Source organism: Balaenoptera acutorostrata, chromosome 8, assembly GCF_949987535.1.
Source record: "Balaenoptera acutorostrata chromosome 8, mBalAcu1.1, whole genome shotgun sequence".
Lineage (NCBI taxonomy): Eukaryota > Metazoa > Chordata > Mammalia > Artiodactyla > Balaenopteridae > Balaenoptera > Balaenoptera acutorostrata.
In genome coordinates, this window is record NC_080071.1 from 99,382,581 (window position 1) to 99,391,924 (window position 9,344).

The window sequence follows — 9,344 nt, forward strand, 5'->3', positions numbered from 1 at the left end:
TATGCCCAGTAGTGGGGTTGCTGGCTTGTATGGTAGTTCTATTTTTAGTTTCTTAAAGAACCTCCATACTGTTCTCCATAATGGCTGTATCAATTTACATTCCCACCAACAGTGCAAGAGTGTTCCCTTTCCTCCACACCCTCTCCAGCATTTATTGTTTGTAGATATTTTGATGATGGCCATTCTGACTGGTGTGAGGTGATACCTCATTGTAGTTTTGATTTGCATTTCTCTAATGATTAGTGATGTTGAGCATCCTTTCACGTGTTTGTTGGCAATCTGTATATCTTCGTTGGAGAAATGTCTATTTAGGTCTTCTGCCCATTATTGGATTGGGTTGTTTGTTTTTTTTATATTGAGTTGCATGAGCTGCTTGTATATTTTGGAGATTAATCCTTTGTCAGTTGCTTCATTTGCAAATATTTTCTCCCATTCTGGGGGATGTCTTTTCGTCTTGTTTATGGTTGCCTTTGCTGTGCAAAAGCTACTAAGTTTTATTAGGTCCCACTTGTTTATTTTTGTTTTTATTTCCATTCCTCTAGGAAGTGAGTGAAAAAGGATCTTGCTGTGATTTGTCATGGAGTGTTCTGCCTATGTTTTCCTCTAAGAGTTTTATAGTGTCTGGCCTTACATTTAGGTCTTTAATCCATTTTGGGTTTATTTTTGTGTATGGTGTTAGGGAGTGTTTTAATTTCATTCTTTTACATGTAGCTGTCCAGTTTTCCCAGCACCACTTATTGAAGAGGCTCTCTTTTCTCCATTGTATATTATTGCATCCTTTATCAAAGATAAAGTGACCATATGTGCGTGGGTTTATCTCTGGGCTTTCTATCCTGTTCCATTGATCTATATTTCTGTTTTTGTGCCAGTACTGTACTGTCTTGGTTACTGTAGCTTTGTAGTATAGTCTGAAGTCAAGGAGCCTGATTCCTCCAGCTCCATTTTTCTTTCTCAAGATTGCTTTTTTTGTGTTTCCATACAAATTGTGAATTTTTTTGTTCTAGCTCTGTGAAAAATGCCATTGGTAGTTTGATAGGGATTGCACTGAATCTGTAGATTGCTTTGGGTAGTATAATCATTTTCACAATGTTGATTCTTCCAGTCCAAGAACATGGTATATCTCTCCATCTGTTTGTATCATTTTAAATTTCTTTCATCAGTGTCTTATAGTTTTCTGCATACAGGTCTTTTGTCTCCTTAGGTAGATTTATTCCTAGGTATTTTATTCTTTTTGTTGCAATGGTAAATGGTAGTGGTCCTTAATTTCTCTTGATTTTCCCTTTTTTGCTTTTAATATTTTTTCTTTGTATTTAGTTTCTGTTAGTTTGATTAATATGTTTCTTGTCATGTTCCTCCTTGGTTTTATCCTGTATGGGACTCTCTTCCCTTCTTGGTCTTGGATGACTCTTTCCTTTCCCATGTTAGGGAATTTTTTGACTATAATCTCTTCAATATTTTCTCGGGCTCTTTCTCTTTCTCTTCTTCTTCTGGCATTTATTCGAATGTTGATGCTTTTAATGTTGTGTCCGATGTCTCTGAGACTGTCCTCATTTCTTTTCATTCTTTTTTCTTTATTCTGCTCCATGGCAGTTATTTCCACCATGCTATCTTCCAGCTCACTTATCCATTCTTCCGCCTCAGTTATTCTGCTCTTGATTCCTTCTAGTGTATTTTTCATTTCAGTTATTGTATTGTTCATCTCTGTTTTTTTGTTCTTTAGTTCTAGATCTTGTATGTTGCTTTCATATTTTAATTTGTCTTTCTGTCTGCTGTTCTGATTGGGTGATTGCCATTATTCTGTCTTCTGGATCACTTATTTGTTATTGTGCGTTATTTAGTCTGCTCTTCATTGCTTCTAGATTGGCTTTTATCTTGGCAATTGTGTTGTCTTATTTTGAATGTTTCATCTTTATAGTTTCCATTTCCTGTTGCACTGATCTGCATTTCTATCAATAATCTTTCTTAAGTCTTTTAGCATTTTTATTACCTCCTTTTTGAACTCAGGTTCTAGGAGAATGGAGAGGTCTGTTTCATTGTTTGTTCTTTCAGGGGATTTCCCTTGTTCTTTTATTTATTTGTTTGTTTGTTTATTTTCTTGGCCACACCATGCAGCTTGTGGGATCTTAGTTCCCTGACCAGGGATGAAACCCAGGCCCTCAGCATTGAAAACACAGAGTCCTAACCACTGGACTGCCAGGGAATTCCCTTTTGTTCTTTCAATTGGCTGTAGTTTCTCTGCTTTTTCATCTTAGTTAAATTTCTTTCTTTCTATGAATTTAGGAGAAACAATTGTATACTCTGGTCTTGATGGGCTTTTTTTAATGAAGGAGCATCCCTCTGTAGGCTGTGTGAGTCCAGTTTTTTGGTGTGAGGCCTGTTTTTGCTATGGATGCCTTCCATGTCTTTCCTCAGAGTGTGCTGGCCCTTATCCACTTGATAAAGGGTGTGATTGGTGTAGTGATGCCCAGAGCCTGCACTGGATGTTCGGTGGGGCCTTCTCTTGGCTGTCACAGCCCTGTCAGGGCAGGATCTGTTTTCCAGTTGTTGGAGTAGAAACCCTGAGGGTCACATTCTATAAGGCTCTATTGCCCTTAAGTGTGTGCTGTATCCACATGGAGGTGAGCACTGAAGGAAGTGAGGCCTGTGTGGTCACAGCAGGCCTAAGTGCCACCCATACACCCATCCACAGTTCTGCCCAGAAGCACTGCAAAGTTGCATCCTTTCTATGTTTTGTTCATCCCAGACCTAGTGCTAGGCTGTCACTGGCGACCAGGGTGTTGTGACTACTGGAATTGACGTGGTTGTGCTGCCCCTGGGACCTAGGGTGCCTCTGTGGTAGGGCTCTCCCAGGGCCTGTCTGTCACAGATCTAGCTCCCAACTGCATTGTGAAAGGTGGGCAGAACTGGAGCGCTCCCACCAGGAAAGGAACCACTGTGTACTCCTCCCAAGGGGCTGTCCACTGAAGATGTGTGATTCTGTGGTGCCACCCACCAGCTGATATGTGCACCAACAAGGTCCACTGCTGCCAGACTTGCACCTGGAACTACCAGTGCTGTGGCCAAGCTCACAAAGCCTGCCACCACCAGAGCCGTGCCCTGCTATGAGCATGTTGACAGTGGTGTTTCTAGGGGGACCTGCACCCTGACCTGCATGTGCTGATAATAGGGCTCCTTTGGCCAAGCTGTACCCAGCTCTGTGTGTGCTAATGATGGGCTCTGAGTTTTGGCCCAGACTACACTCCAGGGCCCCTAGAGCTAGATCAAATCCTCTCCCAAGGTCCCTCTGTTGAAGCCCAAGTTTCAGAGCCTAGCCACTGTGCATTGTAGCATCCCTGCTCAGTTCATGTTTTGGGGTGGAGTGTCGCGAGGTAACAGCTGTCAGCGCCAGTCTCTCCACCCTGATTACTAGCAAGCCAGTAAACACACTCTCCTTGCGAGTAGAGTTCAGCCCCCTCCAGTCCATCTATCTGTCCTGGCAGACCTCTGCGAAGAAGCAGGGGGTTCCCAGGGAGAGGGACCACCTGTGTGGTCTTTCCTCTTTCACAGCTCTCTCCCAGCGCCACTGGTCCCATCATGACCAGTTACATGTCCTGCTCAGTTACATGTGAATCTTTCTTGCTGCTTTGGTTGTATAAGAGATTTCTGTCAGCTTTCAGTTGGTTTTCTGTGAAATTTGTTGTACATGTAGATGTATTTTTGATGTGTTTGTGGGGGAAGGTGAGTTCCACATCCTCCTACTCTGTCATCTTGATTGGGAGCAAAGCGAGTATTTTTTTCAATCATTAATCCCCAACACGAGAGAAGGAAATTGTTGCCTGTTATTTTTAGAGGTCACCCAGGTTCCTGAATGTGACCCTGAATCATGTGTGAAGTTCTGTTTTGTCCAGAAGCAGAGGTCTCCATGTTAAGTCCTGGAATAACAATGTTTGGGATGGCAGAGCAGATGCTGCCCAGCTACTGACGTATGTGCTCTGTGATAGAGGCCTGAAGGCATGGCCCTCTGAGGAACATTGGCTTCCCTGTGGTAGCAGACTCGTCAGACCCTGTGAAATAATACCCAGGCAAGATGACTCTGTGTGGAATCTCTCCAGAGCAAGAGTCAGCTGGTTGGCAGGGTGATTGGATGGGCACATTGGTATGTCAGCACCTAGCTGGGACCAGTGCTGCCATGAAATTTGTACATTGCCACGTGCTTGGAACCCTTCAAATCCTCTGCATGGCTATCTACAGAAAGGTCTCAGGCTTACATCATGCAGCCTGAGTCCTACCCTCTCTGATCTTCCTCTGGAGTCAGAATGCCTGGTTCGAGTCTTGGGCCCACCTATTTCCTAGCACCAACAAGACAGCATGTTGCCTCTCTGTGCCTCAGTTTCTTCATGGGGACACGGGACCTCAATTCTCAGCCCCCTGAGCATTTGCTCTCTGCCTCTCTGATCTCATGCCCACTGCACATCTCCCACGTGGTGTCATGCCTTGTCTCTCCACTGACAGGCTCCCTGTGAGCCCCTGGAGGATGTGAGCTGATTTCCATGGGGAGTGGCTTACTGGGGTGAGAGGGAGAGCCTGCTTAGGTTTGGGTAGTTAGGAAGAAGCTAATGGAAGTCTGGGGTGGGGGGAAAGTGGGAGCAGAGACAGATCTCAGAATTGAGATGGAAATCCAGACTCAGTTCTGGCCATAACAAATAGACAAGCTTTGGGGATTTTTTATCTTATAAGTTCTTGCCTTCTGGGTAAGGATGGCTCAGTTGGGTCCCTGTTTAGAGTCTCACAAGGCCATGATCAAGGTGTCTGCAGGATGTGCTCCCTTCTGGTGGCTCTGAGGATGGGTCTGCTTCCAAACTCACTCAGGTTATTGGCAAAATCCAGTTCCTTGGAGCTGTAAGACTGAGTCTCTGTTCCCTAGCTGGCTATGGCCACTCTAAAGTCTGTCCTGTGCAGGCAGCTTGGGTGTTGGCCTGTCACACCCTCCCCTGCTATGGGGCAGCTGTCCCTCGCTCCTTGGTGATGGGCTTGTCCCTCCTGCCCTCCCACCTCCATTGCACCCTTCCTAAAACTCTGGGTGAGTCCATACACTTTGAACTACACTGAGGAATAGGAGGACTGTCACAAAATGGGGCATCAGAAACACAGTGACCACAAGCAGATTGGGGCTTGGGCTTGGTGTGCTCGGAGCTCTGGGGAGACCCTGGAGGTTTTTATTGAGCTCTTAACATCTAAAGTCATATTATTGACATGTCAAATATATTTCATCCTTAGAAAAAACATGTAAATGGATGTGTCATGCTATTCCAGAAGTTTTCACCAAAACCCCCCTAGTCAAACTTTTACATGGAGTAAAGGCAGGGAGAGTGAGATGAGGCTCTTTGTGATGCTTTGCGCTGGCAGCCTGTGGGCCTGGTGCATAATGAGTCTGACATCCCCCTACCGGATTGGATGCCTGTGTGTTTCAGGAGAGTGTAAGGACTGAGTGGAGGGGGGACATGTGTGCAGCTGAGCACTCACACCACACCTGCAAAGGCCTTTCATGGGTAACGGAATGGGTGCCATGGTCCTCCTCCATGGAGAAACCTCATAGGTCACATGGCTCTGAGGTTATTTATTCCTTACTTCTCTCTGTCCTCAGTGTTCCAGCATGGAGTTCTGGGCCAATGTAGCACTGAGGGGCACAGCTTCCTTGGTCCTTGCCCTCCTGCTCTGCTGTCCAGTCTTAGAAAGGCCAGCCCCTCAGGCCAGTGAGGGCTGTTGGAAGCTACAGATTTGTGTCTCACAGTTCACAGTCCTCAGCGATGCACAATGCCAGAACTGAACTAACTTGGCTGAGCCTGGGTTGTGCACCCATCCCCAAACACTGACCTCTGCAGGTGGGAGCTGAAAGATGCCAATGGGCTTCACCAAGTAAATTTACCCTTCCCTGAACCCATCTCTCTGTTGGGGGCTGGGTTTGAGTCACATCCTTCACTGTGAGGCAGCACTTGTGTACGTGTATGCACATAGTTTCCCTGCAGATCATGTGTGCTGTCAAAAAGGGCCAACCAGAGAGGCATTTTATTATCCTGGTTGTTTACATCCATCTTTCCATCCACACAAAAGATTTGCTGGTAGATGTCCAGACCTAGAGTCCTAAGGATAGTGGTTCTCATCTGAGATCCTACTGCTCTGAAGACACATGTTCTCTCCTGTGGATATTGACCCTACTTACATTTTCCTCTGAAAGATATATGTCACCACGTCCCACAGTGATTTGCCAATTCTCCTTAACATTTCCTCTTCCCTATCACATTCAACAGAAGTAGCCCTATTCATAAATGAATTACTATATTTACAAGCAGTGAATTTATTTTCTGTTTGCCAGTGTTTTTTTTTTTTGTTCCTGCAGATATTTGCACAGCAATCACTTTGGTAGTGAAGAGTAAACTAATCATCAATCAAAAGCCTGTGAGATGATCAAAGTATCATAGAACAAAAGAGAACAGGGACCTACCACCAAGATAAACTGAGATTTTATTTTACTTTTTAAATTTTGATTCTAGGTAACGGGACACTGATTGGAGCATCAGCAAATGTGGTTTGTTCAGGAATTGCAGAGCAACATGGATATGGATTCTCTTTCATGGAATTTTTCAGGTACTTAAAAAACTCATTTAAAATTTCTGTTTATATTGTCCCTAAACTTACTTAATTAAAAAATCAGCCACACATACTGCTAAGCACTAATATAAGCATGTTTTAATAATTAGAGAGACGTTGATATTTTATGTTGTTGTTCCCTTGAAAATTCCAGTGGGGATTTGTGCCTTGACTGCCCATGATGAGGGTACATAATGACAGCCTGACATCCCCCTACCGGATTGCCCAGCAAAAAATTTCATGACTGAAAGGACCCAGGAATATTGCAGACTGGGGGCCGCCTGGGAGCAGGCATCTCTCAGGAGGACAGTGCAAAGAGGAGGCCCTGGATGGGGGAAAGCAGCTGATGCCAGCTCCTGCAAAGGAGGACCTGCTCTGAGGGAGCCGGGTCCGCTCTGGGGTCCTGGCCCCTACATGCTTGTGTTCATATGGCACCACTGCATTTTGGATGCAGGAACTGGGCAGAATAGACATTGGTGGTGTCTGTAAAATGGTGCTGCCAAAATGAACTGACATTCATTTGGGGGATACAATGGGGGATATCTAATGGAGGCACACATCCATATCATCTAGGCTGAACCCAACTTTTGATTTCTAGAAATAAAAGACAATTACCTTTATGGATATATAAAGCTTGTAAGGCCACATTCTTTTGCAATAACATAATATAATAATGAGTCCAGATCTCACAGTACTCTGCAGACACCAGACACCATAATCCACTTCTCTTTGTGTTTCAGGTTGGGCTTCCCAATGATGGTTGTCTCCTGCATGGTTGGGATGTGTTACCTCCTTGTTGCTCATGTCGTGATAGGATGGAATTAGTAGATATACAATGTGTGAAGACTGAGGGAAACTTGACCCATCACCAACATCAGTAGAAAACTACCCCAAAACCACTCTTTGGAGAAGAAAAGGTGCTTACCATGGGGGTGCTCTGGAATGGACACCTTTGCTATCCACACTCTTATTTGGGTGAGCTGGCAAATTGTGGTAAATACAAGATAACTTACACAAGATTCTACTACAGGAAAATACGTATATCTCAAAATACATCTTGCTATGCTCTGTAGGAAAAGACACACATTCAATAATTCACTCCAAATGGCTTGTGTTGTTTAAATATCACTTCTCCTGAGGCTATCAATAGTTTTTCTTCATGTAATCACTTTTCATGTTAAAATAATGAGCATTCAAATTGTATACTCTTTTAATGCATACTTTTCTTGGGAAGGGCATACAATTTGTAAGGAAACATTATATGTATTAAAAAAAAATACTGCCCCTTGACAAAGGGTCTTAGAATTTGTTAGTCTCTTACTTTTTAGTAGTTTACATTATATAAAATTGCATTTTATTCATTAACGTTTTTCTCTGGAGCTTTTAAGTCATCAATTAAAAGTCCAGAAATTTGACTTGCAGAAATCGTTAAGTGCTTTTTAAAAATAACATTTTAAATATTTACCAACCTGGAATAATAATCTTCAGTTTTGAAGATGGTGTATGCTATTTCTATCAATTACCCCAAAGTGTGGTCAATACATTCAACTCTGCACACCTGCTGGACTCCAGTGGTGCAGTCAACGCTTACTAAATGCTATTCTTTTGTGGAACATTAAACATGAAGCAAGGACAATGAGAGCAAAGAGCAAGAGGGAGCTGGGCTTCAGCTGAGGTCTCATCTGCTCTGCTTGGTCAATACCATGGCTATACCTCAGACAACAGACCTCTTCTTCAGTTTCAGTCTACTGTGTGTGATATCTTGAGATGAGACGAAGAAAAAGAAGATGTTTACTGGGGACTCTGCTCAGAAGCAGTAGTTGTATAAAGTATCTGATTTTGAAAGGTTTAAGATCCACAGGGCACCAAGAACTAAAACGTAGGAGATCCCATTTCTGTCCCTGGAACCCTCAGAGTAGGTGTACCCTTTCTATAGTTTAGAGTCTATATTTGTAAAGTGACAACCAGAAAGGTGAGGAGAAAGTTTATGAAAATATGTCCTTTAGTTTCATGAGCTGTCTTTGAATTCCTTGTCAGCAAAAGTGACAAAAAGCCCCATTTTTGTTTTAAAATCTGGGTTGAGGAAGTCACAGAAACTGCATGTGCACCTGACTCACTGCTCGAGTGAAGCCCTCGCTCCCGTCTTTCCAGGAAAGGAGCCCTGCCAGCATTCCAGCTCTGCTCCCTTTTCATGTTACCTCACTGAAGCTTAGATGCCTTGAGTCCTTCCACCAATAGAATTTGTTTTCTCTTTTCCCACATGTCTCCATGCCTGGAGGTGGTGTTGGCACCTTCCTTGTGCCCAGATGCTGCTCCTAATTCATGTCTGTTCTCTCCTCCCTCAGTATCTCTTCCCCTGTGGTGCACAACCTCTACCTCTCCTCCTCCCATCTCAGATCCTCAGTTACCACATCTCATTCTTAAATACCTGAGCTCCTGGCTCATTTCTTCCTCTCTCCCTCACCCCTTCAACCTCCTCAGAATTCCCTGAGATTTGACACTCAGGCCTCATTACACCCTGACTGGATCACCAGTAACTGCACCTTTAATTCTTCATCTCAAATGTCTCTCTCTGATACTTCCGATACTCTCAGCTATCTCCTCCAGATTATCACCTCAACAGAGTCCTCCAGTGACACCTCCAACTCATCCCTTTCTCTAACTTCCCACACCAGTTCCCTCCTAGCTCAGTTTTCTATTTCTGCTCTTAAATTCAA

General features: G+C 43.9%; 1 protein-coding gene across 8 annotated transcripts in view; it reads left to right on the forward strand.

The window, feature by feature from the left end:
* Positions 1 to 8,032, forward strand: part of OCA2 (OCA2 melanosomal transmembrane protein) — a 281,194-nt gene extending 273,162 nt beyond the window's left edge. For 7 of the 8 annotated variants that reach the window (XM_007182886.3, XM_007182888.3, XM_028166716.2 and 4 more), the window contains 2 exons: positions 6,531 to 6,624; positions 7,368 to 8,031. In XM_007182886.3, coding sequence (XP_007182948.2) covers positions 6,531 to 6,624; positions 7,368 to 7,452 — 179 coding nt within the window. In that variant the 3' untranslated portion in view covers positions 7,453 to 8,031. Of the gene's footprint in view, positions 1 to 6,530; positions 6,625 to 7,367 lie in introns of all 8 variants that reach the window. The other variant, XM_057550707.1, reaches the window with a different exon arrangement.
* The last annotated feature ends 1,312 nt before the right edge of the window (positions 8,033 to 9,344 follow it).